General features: G+C 40.4%; 1 protein-coding gene across 1 annotated transcript in view; it reads left to right on the top strand.

Annotated features, from left to right (window-relative positions):
* Positions 1-3,853: 3,853 nt before the first annotated feature.
* Positions 3,854-18,313, top strand: part of gcm2 (glial cells missing transcription factor 2) — a 62,893-nt gene continuing 48,433 nt past the window's right edge. The window contains exons 1-2 of the mRNA XM_070879879.1: positions 3,854-3,946; positions 4,848-5,100. Of these exons, the coding sequence (XP_070735980.1) occupies positions 3,854-3,946; positions 4,848-5,100 (346 nt within the window). The remainder of the gene's footprint in view (positions 3,947-4,847; positions 5,101-18,313) is intronic.

Below are 18,313 nucleotides of genomic sequence, written 5' to 3'. Positions count from 1 at the left end.
CCCTTATTTTGAGACTATGTCCCCTAGTTTTAGTTTCCCCTATGAGTGGAAATATCCTCTTTGCATCCACCTTGTCGAGCCCCCTCATTATCTTATATATTTCGATAAGATCACATCTCATTCTTCTGAACTCCAATGTGTATAGGCCCAACCTACTCAAGCTATCTTCATAAAGCAACCACCTCATCTCCGGAATCAACCTGGTGAACCTTCTCTGAACAGCCTCCAATGCAAGTATATCCTGCCTTAAATACAGAGACCAAAACTATACGCAGTACTCTAGGTGTGGCCTTATCAATACCCTGTACAGTTGTAGCAGGGTTTCTCTGCTTTTATACTCTATCCCCCTTGCAAAAAAGACCAACATTCCATTTGCCTTCCTGATTACTTGCTGTACCTGCATACTAACTTTTTGTGTTTCATGCACAAGGACCCCTAGATCTCTCTGTACTGCAGCACTTTGCAATTTTTCTCCATTTATATTATAATTTGCTTTTCTATTTTTTCTGCAAAAGTGGATAACCTCACATTTTCCCACATTATACTCCATCTGCCAAATTTTTTGCCCACTCACTTAGCCTATCTATATCCCTTTGCAGCTTTTTAATGTCCTCCTCAGAATTTGCTTTCCCACCCATCTTTGTAATCATTAGCAAACTTGGCTACATTACACTCAGTCACTTTATCCAAGTCATTGATATAGATTGTAAATAGTTAAGGACTAGCATCAATCCATGCTGCACACCACTAGTCACTGTTTGCCAACCGGAAAATTACCTATTTAGCCCAACTCTCCGTTTTCTATTAGTTAGCCAATCCTCTATCCATGCTAATAGATTACCCCCAACCCCGTGAACTTTTATCTTATGCAGTAACCTTTTATGTAGCACCCTATCGAATGCCTTCTGGAAATCCAAATACACCACATCCACTGCTTGTTACATCCCCAAAGATCCCCAGCAAATTTGTCAAACATGATTTTCCTTTCATAAAACCATGCTGAGTCTGCTTGATTGGATTATGCTTTTCCAAATGTACTGCTATTGCTTCCTTAATAATCGACTCCAGCGTTTTCCCAACGACAGATGTTAGGCTAATTGGTCTATAGTTTCCTGCTTTTTGTCTGCCTCCTTTTTTAAATAGGGGCATTACATTTGCGGTTTTCCAATCCACTGGGACCACCCCAGAATCCAGGGGATTTTGGTAGATTACAATCTCTGCAGCCACTTCTTTTAAGACCGTAGGATGTAAGCCATCAGGTCCAGGGGACTTGTCTGCCTTTAGTCCCATTATTTTACCAAGTACTACTTCATTAATGATAGTGATTGTATTAAGTTCCTCCCTCCCTATAGCCCCTTGATTATCCACTATTGTCATGTTTTTAGTGTCTTCTATGTTGAAGACCGATACAAAATATTTGTTCAATGTCTCTGCCATTTCCCTATTTTCCATTATTAATTCCCCAGTCTCATCCTTTAGAGTACTTCAGCTACTCTTTTCCTTTGTATGCACCTGTAGAAACTCTTACTATCTGTTTTTATATTTTGAGCTAGTTTACTTTCATAATCTATCTTCTCTCTCTATCTTTTTTTTAATCGTTCTTTGCTGGCTTTTAAAAGTTTCCCAATCCTCTGGCCTCCTAATAGTTTTGGCCAAATTGTATGCCCTTGTTTTCAATTTGACACCATCCCTTATTTCCTTAGTTAGCCACGGATGGTTATTGATTTAATTTTGGTGTCAATATTGGCTTAAATTTCGTAGTCAGTGTTTTTTTTTATTTTTGGGTTTAATGTTGTGTTAGTACTGGTTAATATTTTAGGATCAGTATTGGTTTAACAGAGATATGTTTAACAGAGATAAACAGTATTTGTTTATTTTTGGGATGAATATATATTTATTTTTATAGCTGGTATTGTGCATATATGTGAGTGCAATCAGTGGATCGACTAAATATCTTTTAGGCATGAAAAGTTCTGAAGTCAGCGCTCTGTGCAGTCTAACCCTTCTCTGGCCTGCCGGCGGTGGGGGATCGGGGTCAGTTTCGAATGTCTGCATCTATTTCGTGGAATACGGTCACCCGACTCAGCAACCCGATTCAGATCTAACTGGAATGTTACAGTTCCGTCTCAGGGTTACTGTCACACTTTCCCCATATGTTTTAACTCTAACCTTAATGTTTAGTCCGATGGCTAAATAAATCTGGAATCGTCATCATAGTTTAATTTATATAATAAAGATTCCAATGAATTAAATTACCAAAACGAACACCGGAGCAAGTTCGGCTGCTTTGCCAGAACAGGTTCCAGATTTGCAAGATTTGCCTGACTCCTAAACTAAAAATCTATTAGGTTTACACAAAACAATTAAACAACAGGTTTGTTTATTTTTCTGTTTTATCCATGACACCTGGAAAGGCCTTAGCCACACAAAGTGAAGTAGTGTGTAGCAGTGTTATATAAATAAAGGGAAAGGCAAAACACATTCACAACGTGGCACGGGGAACGTTTTCAATTACATCTATGTCATCCTGCACTTGAACCAGCGATCGGACTGAGATTATTTAAATATTTTAAGAATTATATACTACGCCGATTTTAGAAATACGTATTTCGCAGGTCACAAATAATTTTTAGAAACCTCAAATAACTCCGATTTTTGATCGCACGGTTTGGACTAAAAGCCAAGATCTAACCTCTGTTAACTTACAACGGAGCCGAGAGTTTAACTGTGGAGTTTAACTCGACTATTTTCCTTCCTCGCTTGTGTTAAATTGTATCTCATCAGTGTCACCGAACTCAGCTCCACACACAATTGGCTCCAGAAGAATGTGAAAAGCAAATGATGTCTCTGATAGTCTGTCTCATCTCCAGTTCAAAATAACGCCTGAGGTCATGTGAAACTCCCCCACCAATCCTTTGCACTATTCACAGCTCACTTTGAACTGTGCACGGTAAATTGAAGGAATTCACAATCATTTACACTATTACTATCACAATATTTGAAATATGTTTAAAATGCACCATATATTCCAACCGCACCATGAAATTTGGGTATATTGGCACAAGTCCACTTTAGACAGTGAAGAAGGACAGTGTGACTTTCACCCTAATAATATTTTGTTTTGACTGTTAAGGATAAATAATTAGATTGTGCTACCATTCGAAATCCAGTAAAACAACTTTGCTGTTGCAAATGTGTTTTCATGGTATTTTCAAGATCTCTGCTGGTTGTGTTCTGATGTGGTTTCTAGACTTGACTTTGGGGCTGATTTGTGCTCGGGTTGTGGCTGGTTGTGTCTCTGGAGGCTGTTTGCTGTACTTCAGACACTGGCAGGCAGGTGGGTCATGTTTGACTGGCTGAGTGTCTACGTGTGGATTAGAACTGGCTATCTTCACAGGTCAGCAGCACGGTTCACCTGAGATAAAAGCTAGTGCTGGTGTTCAACTCCTACCCAACTGTGTCAAAAAGAGAGAGCGTATGCTGAATCACTGAGAGGATAACCGCGGACCGAGGGAGTGTGCACAACACCTTCACTCGTCTTTATACCCCAGTGTTTTCGCAAAAAGTGCACATCACATCGAAACTTTATTGCACTCCACACGGGATCAAATGAATTCAAGTACCACAGGTTTGCCAGTCTCAGTGAACACGAGCACTTTCTGTCAGTTTAAAAAAATATTAACTTTATTTTCTCATTCTGTGTTTATTTATCGTGTGCCAACTCTTTCCTCCGTCTCCTCTCACGTTTCCTTCTCTCTGCCCTTTTGTGCAGTGCATGAATCGGAGTGTGAGTGGAGTTCCAACCCAGCCGATGCTACCCGACCTATTTGAGCAGAGCTGATCACTGGGTGAGATGTCCAAAGGGGACCAGTACGAAGATGCTGACTGTGTGTGTTCCTACGGAATGAAAATCACTTGGGATATTAACGACCCCAAACTGCCTCAGGTAACTCACAACTCTCGTCAAGTAAGAGAACGAATTCAAATCTGGTAGTCGTTTATACGCAGTATGGTACAATTTACGCTCCTAAATAGGATTTAGAATTTTGTGAAATATTTAGTGCATCGTGTTATATATTTAAAAGTACGTTAATTTAATGCGCTTTAATTCAATTTCAAAAGTAAAACTCGAAACGTTTAGATACACGGGGGTGGGGGAGAGAATCAGACTCAGTCCCCAACAGGCGATTAAAAAGTAGATATAAAGTCCAGGATTGCCCTGCTTCAGTCAATCAAAATTATATTCTTGCGTTTCAAAGTCGCTACACGTGTTGCCGGTTTCCGTCGGATGGATATTCCAGCTATCAGGTGCAGACATTTGTTCTTCTTCATCTGCTTCCAGCTTTGTGCTTCAAGCATTGTGCAGCTTTTCCGAGTCTGTCAAGGGCGACAATTTGAGAACGATTTACTTGGGGCCCTGGAACATGTTTAATGTTTGAAACTTGGGTTGCGCGCTTTGCCGAACACTTCACTCATTCCACCTGTTGACTCGCTCTTTCGAAAAAGCTTAATAATTAACATCAAATTGCTTACAACATTATTCATTTGTAATAATATCTGTCATTTGAGACTCGCTTCGGATGATCTTAATTGCAGCATTTGCTTTTTAATAAAACCTTTTATTAATTTTACAGATGAACAGGGAAGGTGTAAACCAGTTTCAGTTTGACAGTTTAGATTTGTTTTAGAGACAGATCACCGCGGATTAATAAATGAGAATTAAAACTTGTAAATTCTGGTCTAACACTGTGACAACGGCACCCAAAATAGACCGGTATGTTTGTTCATATAATCTGGCAGTCTAGTATAAATGAAAAGAAATCAACAATTTTGTGTGCAACTTTCAGGATGTGAAACAGTTTGACACGTTCCAGGAATGGACAGATGGCTACGTGCGATTCATTTACACTGCAGAAGATAAAAATGCGCAGAGGCACCTGAGTGGCTGGGCCATGAGGAACACCAACAATCACAACTGCCAGATCCTGAAAAAGTCCTGCCTGGGAGTGGTGATCTGCACCAGAAATTGCACTCTGCCAAATGGCAGCAAACTGCAGCTCAGACCGGCTATCTGTGACAAGGCTCGTCAGAAACAGCAGAGTGAGTATTTATCATTCGGCAATGAACTACTGTACATTGCTGGATTAATATACCTATCTTCACAGAGGACCCTCTGTATCTACCTTAAATTGTGGTTTAAACTGATTGAGCTGGATTTGTATCAGGAAGCACGATGGGTGCCAGGATGCACTACTACTCCGCTCACCGCCCAACAGAATGGGAAATGGGTATATACTTGGAAAGGAAATGCAAAGGGATGGGAGGAAGGGACAGGGAACGGGACTAAATTTGCCGACAACAACAATGACTATACTTCAGAAAACGCAACTCACTGGATGTGAAGCTAGGAAAGGTTCTGAAGAGTTTCTATAAAAATGCACGATCTTAAATAAATCGTTCTTTCAAAGAACCACTCTTCCTGTGCCCTAAAATTCTACCATTCTAGCACATAGATGGAGCTTGATTTCTGCAGTTGCCAATTGGGTCCCAGTAGATAAAAATCAAAGTGAAAAGTTGCTGGCTTTTTCTTCCAGACTAAATTAGTAGAAACACGTTTTATGTAATTGTTATTAATATCCTCCCTTGCTGTGTGTATTTCTGTGCATAAGTCATAAAATACAGAGGTTGATTTTCAGAAATTTTCTCAGAACTATCTTTCGAATTATAGTACACCCTCTTCAATCTAATTTTGATTTTGTTTAAATTCTCATCATCACAGAATTATAGATTGTTACAGCACAGAATTGTGTTTTGCTCCACATAAACTATCTAATCTAATACTGCTCACTCCCACATTTATTAATATTCACCTTTTTCAAACAATTATCTAATTCTGTTTAGAAGAATTTATGGACTCTGAAATTCTTTGGCACAAATTGTCGTTGGGACGCTGTTCCAACAATAATTTATGCCAAAGAATTCCACATTTTGACTATCCTCCGTGTAAAGATTTTTTTTTGCAGCCTGCCCTTTCATTCTTTGTGATTAATTTAAACTTGTGCTCTCTTGTGTTTCATCAGTCAGTGTAGCAATCTATCACTATTAACCCTATCACAACATTTCAGAACCTGGAAGAGCTCTGTCATATTAAACTTCAACCTTTCAGCTTCAGTGAAAAAAGTCCTAACTTTTCAAGTCTCTGTTCATAACTGTAACCCTCATCGTTGATATCATAATATATTTAGGCCAGAGGTATTAATGAAAAGTGGTTTGATAATTGCTAGAATGGGTAAGGAGGGCAGGGACCCAAATCGCCAGATAATCATTAAAAAAATTAAGTAAAACTCTTAATATTTTATGATATTGACATTACCAAAACAATTTTCTGTTCTAAGGCTACAGTTGTCCCATAATACCCTGTGAAGCACCTTGGGACATTTCACTACATTAACGGTGCTATATAAATACAAGTTGTTGTTATTGATGTAGTGTAGCTTTTGGTATTGTAGAGTTCAGTGTGTAGCTAGCAGATGCTTAACCACACAACTGAACGGCCACATTACAGCAACATTCTAAAGGGACAAAGTGTGCTAAAAAGGCAAGCCTGAAGGCTCTGTGCTTCAATGCGAGGAGTATTCGTAATAAGGTGCACGAATTAGCTGCGCAGGCAGCTATTAAAGAATATGATATAATTGGGATTACGGAGACATGGCTCCAGGGTGACCAAGGCTGGGAACTCAACATCCAGGGATATTCAACATTCAGGAAGGATAGACAGAAAGGAAAAGGAGGTGGGGTAGCGTTGCTGGTTAAAGAGAAATTAACGCAATAGTAAGGAAGGAAATTAGCTTGGATGATGTGGAATCGGTATGGGTGGAGCTGCAGAATACCAAAGGGCAAAAAACATTAGTGGGAGCTGTGTACAGACCACCAAACAGTAGTAGTGAGGTTGGGGACAGCATCAAACAAGAAATTAGGGATGCGTGCAATAAAGGTACAGCAGTTATCATGGGCGACTTTAATCTACATATAGATTGGGCTAAACAAACTGGTAGCAATACGGTGGAGGAGGATTTCCTGGAGTGTATTAGGGATGGTTTTCTAAACCAATATGTCAAGGAACCAACTAGAGGGCTGACCATCCTAGACTGCATAATGTGTAATGTGTAATGAGGCCCCTTGGGGAAGAGTGACCATAATATGGTAGAATTCTTTATTAAGATGGAGAGTGACACAGTTAATTCAGAGACGATGGTCCTGAACTTAAGGAAAGGTAACTTCGATGTATGTGACATGAATTGGCTAGAATAGACTGGCGAATCATACTTAAAGGGTTGATGGTGGATAGGCAATGGCAAACATTTAAAGATCACGTGGATGAACTTCAACAATTGTACATCCCTGTCTGGCGTAAAAATAAAACAGGGAAGGTGGCTCAACCGTGGCTCATAAGGGAAATTAGGGATAGTGTTAAATCCAAGGAAGAGGCATATAAATTGGTCAGAAAAAAGCAGCAAACCTAGGACTGGGAGAAATTTAGATTTCAGCAGAGGAGGACGAAGAGTTTAATTAGGAGGGGAAAATAGAGTATGAGAGGAAGCTTGCTGGGAACATAAAAACTGCCTGCAAAAGCTTCTATAGATACGTTAAGAGAAAAAGATTAGTGAAGACAAACGTAGGTTCCTTGCAGTCAGAATCAGGTGAATTTAAAATGGGGAACAAATACTTTGGTTCTGTCTTCACTAAGGAAGACACAAATAACCTTCCGGAAATACTAGGGGATTGAGGGTCTAGCGAGAAGGAGGAACTGAAGGAAATCCTTATTAGTCAAGAAATTGTGTTAGAGAAATTGATGGGATTGAAGGCCGATATGTCCCCAGGGCCTGATAGTCTGCATCCCAGAGTACTTAAAGAAGTGGCCCTAGAAATAGTGGATGCATTGGTGATCATTTTCCAGCATTCTATCGAGTCTGGATCAGTTCCTATGGACTGGAGGGTAGCTAATGTAACACCACCTTTTAAAAAAGGAGGGAGGGAGAAAACAGGGAATTACAGACCGGTTAGCCTGACATCAGTAGTGGGGAAAATGTTGGAATCAATTATTAAATATGAAATAGCAGTGCATTTGGAAAGCAGTGACAGAATCGGTCCAAGTCAGCATGGATTTATGAAAGGGAAATCATGCTTGACAAAGCTTCTAGAATTTTTTGAGGATATATCTAGTAGAGTGGACAAGGAGAACCAGTAGATGTGATGTATTTGGACTTTCAAAAGGCTTTTGACAAGGTCCCACACAAGAGATTGATGTGCAAAATTAAAGCACATGGTATTAGGGGTAATGTATTGACATGGATAGAGAACTGGTTGGCAGACAGGAAGCAGAGAGTCGGGATAAACAAGTTATTTTCAAAATGGCAAGCAGTGATCAGTGGGGTGCCGCAGGGCTCAGTGCTGGGACCCCAGCTATTTATAATATATATCAATGATTTAGATGAAGGAATTGAATGTAATATCTCCAAGTTTTCAGATGTCACGAAGCTGGATGGCGGTGTGAGCTGTGAGGAGGATGCTAAGAGGCTGAAAGGTGACTTGGACAGGTTAGGTGAGTGGGCAAATGCATGGTAGATGCAGTATAATGTGGATAAATGTGAGGTTATCCCCTTTGGTGGCAAAAACATGAAGGCTAAATATTATTTGAATGGCGGCAGATTAGGAAAAGGGGAGGTGCAACGAGACCTGGGTGTCATGATACATCATTCATTGAAAGTTGGCATGCAGGTAAAACAGGCGGTGAAGAAAGCAAATGGTATGTTGGCCTTCATAGCTAGGGGATTTGAGTATAGGAGCTATAGGAGCAGGGAGGTCTTACTGCAGTTGCACAGGGCCTTGGTGAGGCCTCACCTGGAATATTGTGTTCAGTTTCGGTCTCCTAATCTGAGGAAGAACGTTCTTCTATTGAGGGAGTACAGCAAAGGTTCACCAGATTGATTCCTGGGATGGCAGGACTGACATATAAGGAGAGACTGGATCGACTGGGCATGTATTCACTGGAGTTTAGAAGAAGGAGAGGGGAACTCATAGAAACATATAAAATTCTGACGGGACTGGACAGGTTAGATGCAGGAAGAATGTTCCCGATGTTGGGGATGTCCAGAACCAGAGGTCACAGTCTAAGGATAAGGGGTAAGCAATTTAGGACTGAGATGAGGAGAAACTTCTTCACTCAGAGAGTTGTTAACCTGTGGAATTCTCTACCGTAGAGAGTTATTGATGCCAGTTCGTTGGATATATTCAAGAGGGAGTTAGATATGGCCTTTATGGCTAAAGGGATCAAGGAGTATGGAGAGAAAACAGAAAAGGGGTACTGAGGTGAATGATCAGCCATGATCTTATTGAATGGTGTTGCAGGCTCGAAGGGCAACTATTTTCTCTGTTTCTATACTAAGATCAGCAACAAAGGAACTTTGCAGATGCACACTAGAATGTACGTGCAGAACCCCAGTCCCTGGATAGCTGGGTTTTAAAGTTAGGAAAGTTCGGAAATGCTTCTGCTAACATCAGAAACATTAACAGGTAGGTTTTATACAGTGCTCAGTGTATCCAATGGACAGGCTGGGTACTTTTAAAATGTGGCTTTGCATTGGATTGGAGTTATATTGCATTCAGTGTGAAATCAATCTCTGTGAAGGGTCTCTCGTCTTCTGGCTTTAGAGTGCTCAGAAATCACATTAGAATATAACACTTCACTGTCATTGTTGCTTCCATGTGTACTCCAAAAAACATTGCATTGATGCAAAAGTGGCAGTAAAACTGCATTCTCAGCATATTGAAATTTTTTATTGCAGAAAATATAAAAGACTTTTCTTTATATTAAATTGAAAAAGAACAAAACATTGGTTCAATTCACTGATTCTGTGCTCCCAGTGGGTAGCCACGTTGAAATGGAGCATGCATCAGAGATAGGGCTATAACACTGTGGCACTGATTAACTGACCTTTAATCCCCTCAAGCACAGCTGCTCACAGAGAACTTGAGATCATGAATTTATCATATTGTTCTTTTATCTCTTTCACATATTGCGAAATAAAAAAATATATTTTATCACTTGTGTGGAAAGAGGTGTTTTCTTGTATTAGTTATTTGCTTCATTTTGTGGTCACATGGTGGGATTAAGATCTATCAAAACAGAACAGACTTTTTGGGCCTGTTGGCCTTTTAGCCTTTCTGAAAATCTTTATGATCTCTGTTCATAGAAAATTAAAATAATTCATGCTTATTTGAAATATAAAATAAAACAATTTTTGGTAAACAAAATATCTGACAGTGATTAAACTTTGTCCAGGATGGATTCAGATGCTGTTATAAACAATATCAGTGAAGCTCGAATAGCTTGTAGAATCCAGCATAACCCAACATGCCAGCGGCAGCTCTCTGAAAGAGCTATAAACTTAGTCCCATTCCCCTGCCTTTCCCAATCAAATTTAAATATTCCTTTTTCAAATATTTAAACATTTCCTTTTAAAAACTGTCATGGATTTTTCTTGCACCTCTGTGTCATTCCATGTCCTACCAACTCTCTACATAACAAAACTTCTTCTAACCTCTCCCTTTGTGCTTTTGGTGATGATCTTAAACTATGGGCTAGAAATTGGCCAGCCTTGCGCCCATTTTTTCGGCGATATTTCGTCTTTGTTGACGGAAAAAGGTGTTCACCTAATTTGGCCAAAGTTGCGTGCTGGCGGTTTTGAAATACCGCTGAAAAGCGGACTGCCATCATGCAAGACGAATAACAATTATATTACTCTAAATTGGCCGTTAGGCGCATCCGTATTCTGGGTGAAAATAAACGCAGGAGAAAAGCCTGCGTTGCAGCCCCAGAAACAACGGTAAGTATGAAGATCTGTAAAAAAGGTAAGTAAAGTTTTTAATTTTTAATTCTTTTTCAGCGATTTGCTAGATAAATGTCTTGTGAATGTTTTGTGATTTTTTATTTTTTGTTTTTGCAATTTTTTTTGTGTTTTCCCCATTCCAGGGCCTGTCTTTTTAGCGGTAATCGGCCTTGGACTGAAATTGGCGAAGACCGCTAAAATTGGTTTCCACCGCAAATCCTTGTGCAACACCGATTTTTACCGTCAGGCACATTTTTTTTGCCAATTATAGGCCTTTAAAAAATAGCGGTATTTTTAACAGTATTTTTGGTGAAAAATGTTGAAAAAATACTGCTATCTCCAAAAGACCTATACTCTCTAATTACTGACTCGCCAACCAGTGGAAATAGATTTTCCTGATTTACTTTAGCTCAACCTCTCATTAATTGAATACAAATGAAACCCCAGAGATGTGTTTTGGCTAGAAACACACTCCATTTCAATCCAAATAATATGTGTCATTGCAGTTTATTCAGTTTTAATTAATGTTATTGTTTTTTTGTAAATTGTGCGTATTATAGTGTACAGTAATGGATAAGAGGTTTCTGTGATTTAAAAAAAATGTTCTTGGGATACGGGCGACGTTGGCAAGGTCACATTTATTGCCCATGCTTGAGAATGTGGTAGTCCTTCTTCTTTAAGTGCTGCAGCCTTTGTGTTGCTCCCCTGATGGCGTTACTTAGGAAATTCCAGGATATTGACCCATCAACATTGAAGGAATGGTGATATATATCCAAGTCACAATTATGTGTGACTTGCTGGTATGGTGTTCCCAAGCCATTGCTGCTCATGTCTTTCTTGGTGGTAGAGGTCATGGGGCTGGGAAATCTTGGTGAGTTGCTGCAGTGTGTCCTTTCAACAGTGCATACTACATCCATGATGCATTGGTTTGTGGAGTGGGTGACTATTGAGTCCAATAATAGGATTCAAGCAGACTGCTCTGTCCTAAATTGAAACCATACAGATGAGTGGTGAGTATTCCATCACCCTCCTGACATGTGCATGGTAGATGGTGGAGAGGCTTTAAGGGGTCAGGAGGTAAGTCATTCATCACCGAATATCCAACCTCAGCCTTACTCTTGTAGCCATGGTGTTGATATGACTGGTCTATGGTGACCTCCCCAGGATATTGATAGTGGGGGTCTCAACGTTGGTAGTGCAATTCAAGGTCAGAGGAAGTGGCTGAGCTTTCTCTTGTTTGAGAAGATTATTGTCTGGAATGTTACCTGCCACTTATGAGCCTAGGCCTGAATGTTGTCCAAATCCTGCTGTAGGCTGGCACAGTCGGCTTCATTATCAGAGGAATTGCAGATGAAGTTGAACACCATGGCATCATCAGTGAATAGCTCCACTCCTGACTTTATGATGGAGGGAAGGTCATTGATGAAGTAGCTAAACCTGGTTGGGCCAAGGATACTTTCCTGAGGAACGTCTATAGTGATATCCTGAAGCTGTGATGATTGACCTCTGACAAGTACAGTTACAATTTCAGACATTGGAGGGTTTCCCTCTGATTCCCACTGACCTCAGCTTTTATGGGTATCTTTGGTGCCATAATTGGTTAAATGCTGCCTTGATGTTGAGGGAAGCTATTGTCTCCTCACCTCTGCAATTCAACTTTTGCATCCATGTCTGGATTAAGGCTGGGCTGAGGGCTGGAGCTAAGTGGTCCTGGGAAAATCAAAACTAAACATTGGTGAACACTCAATTAAGTGAATAGATGTCGCTGGTTAATTGATGATTCCTTCCATCATTTTATTGATGATTAGGAGGACACTGATAAGGCGGTAATTGGTATGCCTAGATTTGTCCTTTTTTGTGGACAATCATCCACATTGTTGAATAGATACCAGTGTCATAGCTGTACTGTAAACACTAGCCTAGGAAAGAGCTATCTTGCGTGCAGGTGCTGAGCACTACAGTCCATAGTCTTTGCTGTGTCCAGTGTTCTCAACTGATACTTAATGTAATGTGCAGTGAACTGAATCAGCTGGACACTGGACTCTCATGGTAGGACCTTGGGAAGAGGGCAAGTCGCATTATCCACTCAGCATTTTTGGCTGAAGACACTTGCAAACACGTCATGTGCTGGGCTCCACCATGGTTGAGGTTGGGAATGTTCATGGAGTCTCCTCTTCCTGTTAGTTACCTGGCTGTCCACCATCATTCTTCACTGGAGGTGGTAGGACTAGAGAATTGCTCTGATCCGCTGGCTGTGGGACCACTTAGCTCTGTCTATAGCTTGCAGCTTTTGGTGGTTAGCATGCAGATAGCCCTTTATATTAGCTTCAGTATGTTCATACCACATTCTAAGGCATGCCTTGTGCTACTCCTGGTGTGCTCTTCTATTTTACCCATTTAGTCAGGGTAGTTTTCCTAGCTTGAATAGAATAGATGAGTGAGGGATGTGCTTGGCCATGAGGTTACAGTTTGTGGTGGTACACAATTCTGTTGATGATCATGGCCCACAACACAGTTGTAGTGCCATATTATCGAATGGAGGTTGTTCTCATTGTGGAGATGAAACTTTGTCAACACAAGGATTGTGCAGTGCTCACTCCTACCAATGCTATCATGGATAGATGTGTCTGTGATAGGAAAGTTAGTGAAGATGAGGTCAAGTAGGTTACTTCTTTCTGGTAGTTCCCTCATCATCTCACACTGGCCCAATCTGGCAGCTATGCCCATCAAAAGTGCTATCAAGCCACTTTTGATGGTGAATATTGAAGTTCCCCAAAACAGAGTGCCCTTACTTCCTCTCACAGCTTCCTCCAAGTGACATTCAACATGGATGAGGACTGATTCATACGTTACAGGATCACTAGGTGGTGATCCGCAGGAGGTTTGTTTGACCTTGTTTGACGTGAAATCATGAGACTTCATTAGATCCAAAGTCAATGTTGGTTCCCAGAGCGCCTCACACTCAACTGTATACCACTGTGCCCCCACCTGTAGTGTGTCTGGCCTACTGGGGGCCAGGACAAAGCCAGGGATAGGTATGTTGCCACTGCTTGTAATCAGGAAAATTGAATCAAAATGGGCTTGGAGTGATCACGCTAGATATCTTTGGAAACACATACACTATCAGTTTAGTGTGAAACAGTTTTGGCTTTGAATGGGTATAATTATGTAGTGTAAGTTGAGTGTTCAGACCCAAAATGATTAAGCTAAGTGGAATGGGACCCCCTCCACCAGGGAGTTTTCAGGTGTTAGGTTGGGTCCTGATCTGGATTCAGGCTGCATTCACGCTATAATTGCAAGACAAAATCAGTTCATACTATGCAAATGCAGCCTTTAACCTATACCTGCTAATACCATTGGTTAGAAATTCGTCTTGGGCAGCAGCGCAAAATGCGTGATTGTGAACTGGCAGTGCCTTTTCCACTCTGCCTATTTTGTGCTCCTACCTAAAATAAATTTCTACTCAAATGGATCCTGAGCCAAATTTGAATGTTCTACCACTTACAGAGTTGACTCAGCCCTCTTGTAAAGCTGCTCAATATTAGTGTTTATATCGCACATCAGCCTACTTTCTAATACAAAAACTAAATACTGCGGATGCTGGAAATCTGAAACAAAATCAGAAAATTCTGGAAATACTCAGCAGGACAGTCAGGATCTGTGGAGAGAGAAACAAAGATAATGTTTCAGGTCGATGACCTTTTATCAGCCTACTTTCTAACATGTCCATTGTTTTGGGGTCAAGAAAAATCAGGATGTTTATACAAGAACCATATTTGAATTATTATTATTTCAAATGGTGAAAATGACTTTTGTACAATAAGCAAAAAGTGGTATATATTAGATTGGCTCAGTGTGCATTTCAAAGGTTCAGTAGAATTCCAACCCAGAACCTTCCTCGCTGTACTACGTCACAACTCTTTTGTCTCTCATATAAGGATTTCTTATTGAATTGATGCAGCTAATATAAAATCATAGCAGCTAATTTTCCCAAATTATTTCCATTGAATCATTTATTAAATCTGGGAGTTCATCTATGTTAAGTCATTTATTTTGGGGACAATAGACTACTTTCAAGGTAATTTTCATGAGTCACCCAAAACCTTTAAGGTTAATGGAAGAGACAATTAAATAGGGCTTTTAACGAAACTCAGACAGGTTACATTCATGGAATATTGTAGAAGGCAGTAATGGGATTAAATACATCTGTGAACTGGAACATATGTAGACTTTAAAGTTTCATGGATTAAATCTCACTACTTGTTACATAAGAACATAAGAATTAGCAGCAGGAGTCGGCCATTCAGCCCTTCGAGCCCGCTCCACCATTCAATAAGATCATGGCTGATCTTCGACCTCAACTCTTCTTTCCTGCCCTATCCCCATATCCCTTGATCCTTCTAGAGTCCAAAAATCTATCTATCTCAGCCTTGAATATGCTCAACGACTGAGTATCCACAACTCTCTGGGGTAGAGAATTCCAAAGTTTCACAACCCTTTGAGTGAAATTGATTTTCCTATCTCATCAAATGGGCGACCCATTATTTTGAGTCTATGAATACCTAGCTCTAGACTCCCCAGCCAGGGGATACATCCTGCCAACATCTACCCTCTGAAGGCTTGTAAGAATTTTATGGGCTGGGTTTTCGGTTGTCTAACTCCTCAGTTAGTGATCAGAGGGGGCGTTAATGGGAGTATAAGAGGTTACCGACCAGGAGTGCAGCTTTTAGCGCTCCAACTGAAAATTCATTAGAGGTTTACCGGGGGCACAAACCAGTTGCACCTGGCTGCTGACGATCACTTCGATCCTGATCTCAGTACTGGTGCAACGCCCATGCTTGCACCCCAGGCGGTAAATTAGGTGCGGCCACCTCATTTAGTCGTCGCCAAGAACAACGTCTGGAAAAACAGTCAGTACAGGCTTGCAGAGTCGTTAACTGGTGGCTACTTAAAGGGATGAGGAAGGGCTTCCCTCGGCAGTCACAGTCAGTGCAGCATTTGCACAGAGCAATATGCGTGAGCCACCGAGTTTGCAGTGGCAGACAGAAATAAGAGTTCAGCTTGAGAAAAAATGATTTTGAAAACTTTAATAGGTGCATTACTATGCTGCACCTTTAAGACTTGGCTTTTCCCGGGATCTGAATCGGAGTTTGGCGCATGCGCAATGGATCCGTCAAATTTACCGACCAAACTTTCGTTATGGCACCCCCAGCTGTAGTGTGCAGTGGCTGATTTAGCGACCCTGTCAGCTCTTCGACCGATTCTGACGAATTTCTGGGTGGAGGGCGCAAACTTTTTCAAGGCGCTAAAATTACTGCTCCGCCTGGGTTACCACCCCAAATGAGGCGCGACCGAATTTCTCCCCCTATATGTTTCAATGAGATAACCTCTCATTCTTCTAAATTCTGGGGAATACAGGCCTAGTCTACTCAATCTCTCCTCCTAGGATAATCCCCTTACCCCAGGAATCAGTTTGGTGAACATTCATTGCACTCCCTCTATGGCAAGTCTATCCTTCCTTAACTAAGGAGATCAAAACTGTACATAGTACTCCAGGTGTGGTCTGACCAAGACCCTATATAATTGTAGTAAGACTTCTTTTCTCTTATACTTCAATCCTTTTGTAATAAAGCTTAACATACCATTTGCTTTCCTAATTGCTTCCCAGCAGGATAACATTCTGTGATTTGTTTACAAAGATACCCAGGCCTCTCTGAATTCCAACATTTTTCAATCTCTCACCATTTAAAAAATATTCTGCTTTTCTATTTTTTTTACCAAAGTGGATAACTTCTCACTTCTCCACATTATATTGCGTCTGCCATGTTTGTGCCCATTCACTTAACCTATCTATATCCCTTTGCAGGCTTGTTGCATCCTCCACACAACTTACTTTCCCATCTAACTTTATATCAACAGCAAACTTGAATACATTATACTCGGTCCCCTCATCTAAGTCATATAGACTTTAAATAGCCGAGGCCCAAGCACTGATCCTATTAGTTACAGCCTGCCAACCCAAAAATAACCCGTTTATTCCTACTACAAAAGCAAAATACTGCGGATACTGGAAATCTGATATAAAACACAAAAAATGCTGGAAATACTCAGCATGTCAGGCAGCATCTGTGGAGAGAGTTGACGTTTCAAGTTGATGACCTTTCATCAGAACTAGAAAAAGTTAGAGATGTAACAGATTTTTTTTCTGTCCGTTAACTAATCCTCAATCCATGCTAATATATCACCCCCATTCCCACAAGCTCTCATTTTGTGTAATTGCCTCCTGTATGGCAACTTATTGAATGCTTTTTGAAAATCCAAATGCACTACATCCACTGGTTCTCCCTTATCTACCCTGCTAGTTACAACCTCAAAAAATTCTGCGTCAAGCACGATTTCCCATTCCTAAATCTGTCTATACTAACAAATATATTACCATGCAATGCTGTTGTTATTATAGTGGACAAAGTAAGTTCATATAAACTAAGATTGCACAGATCAACTTAACCACTTTAACTGCGATTTAAGCTAACCACGTTTATTTTCTACATCTCGTCATGTATTGAATTTTTGTTTCTACTCCCACACCTTGGCAACAGGAAGAATCAAAGATCAGAAATGTCTGCACAGAAGGAGCCATCTCTTAAATGGAGCTATCTACTTTCATCACATTTCCTTGGTTTTTCTCAGTACCTTTTAAAAGAAAGAACTTGCATTTATATAGATAGCGCCTTTCACAATCCCAGGACATCTCAAAACCCTTTACAGTCAATGAAGTACTTTTGACGTGTCACCGTTGGGAAATGTGGCAGCTAGTTAGCACACTGCAAGGTCCCATAAACAGCAATGAGATAATGACTAGATATAAACCCGGATTTTGCAATAGAAACAACGGTGATGCTCTCAGCGGTTACTGTTATTATGGAGTAAATCGGATAGCAACTTCTGGCATCCACACCTGTGCAGTTAACCATGTAAATCTGGTAGTTGCTGTCTGATTTACCCTGGTCCTCTACAAACTTTGCTACACTGGTAACTTGGCAATAGATTCAGCATTAAAATACTGAAGGGTGTGAAGGGCACGAATACGATGGGCCGAATGGGCTCCTTTTCTGTCGTAATTTTTCTATGATTCTATGAAGTTGCAGTACTTACCCACTAGTTACCTGCTAAATGTGCTACAAAAAGCTGGAGCTGGTGATGTCTTAATTACTGCCAACCAACCACTCTGGCATTGAAAATTTAATTTAATAACAAGTGCGGAGTCTCATTCCTTCAGAGTTAAATTATTGTTGGAGATTTAAATAATTTGTTTTTTACTTTCTCTATCTCTTTTATCTCATTCTTAATCCCATCTTTCCTTCCCACTTTATTTTTTTTTCTGTACATGATTTTACAATGAATTAACTCTAATTTGTACTTCC

Source organism: Pristiophorus japonicus, chromosome 5, assembly GCF_044704955.1.
Source record: "Pristiophorus japonicus isolate sPriJap1 chromosome 5, sPriJap1.hap1, whole genome shotgun sequence".
NCBI lineage: Eukaryota > Metazoa > Chordata > Chondrichthyes > Pristiophoridae > Pristiophorus > Pristiophorus japonicus.
Note: the sequence above shows the minus strand (reverse complement) of the source record. Positions and strands in the feature narration are given on the sequence as shown.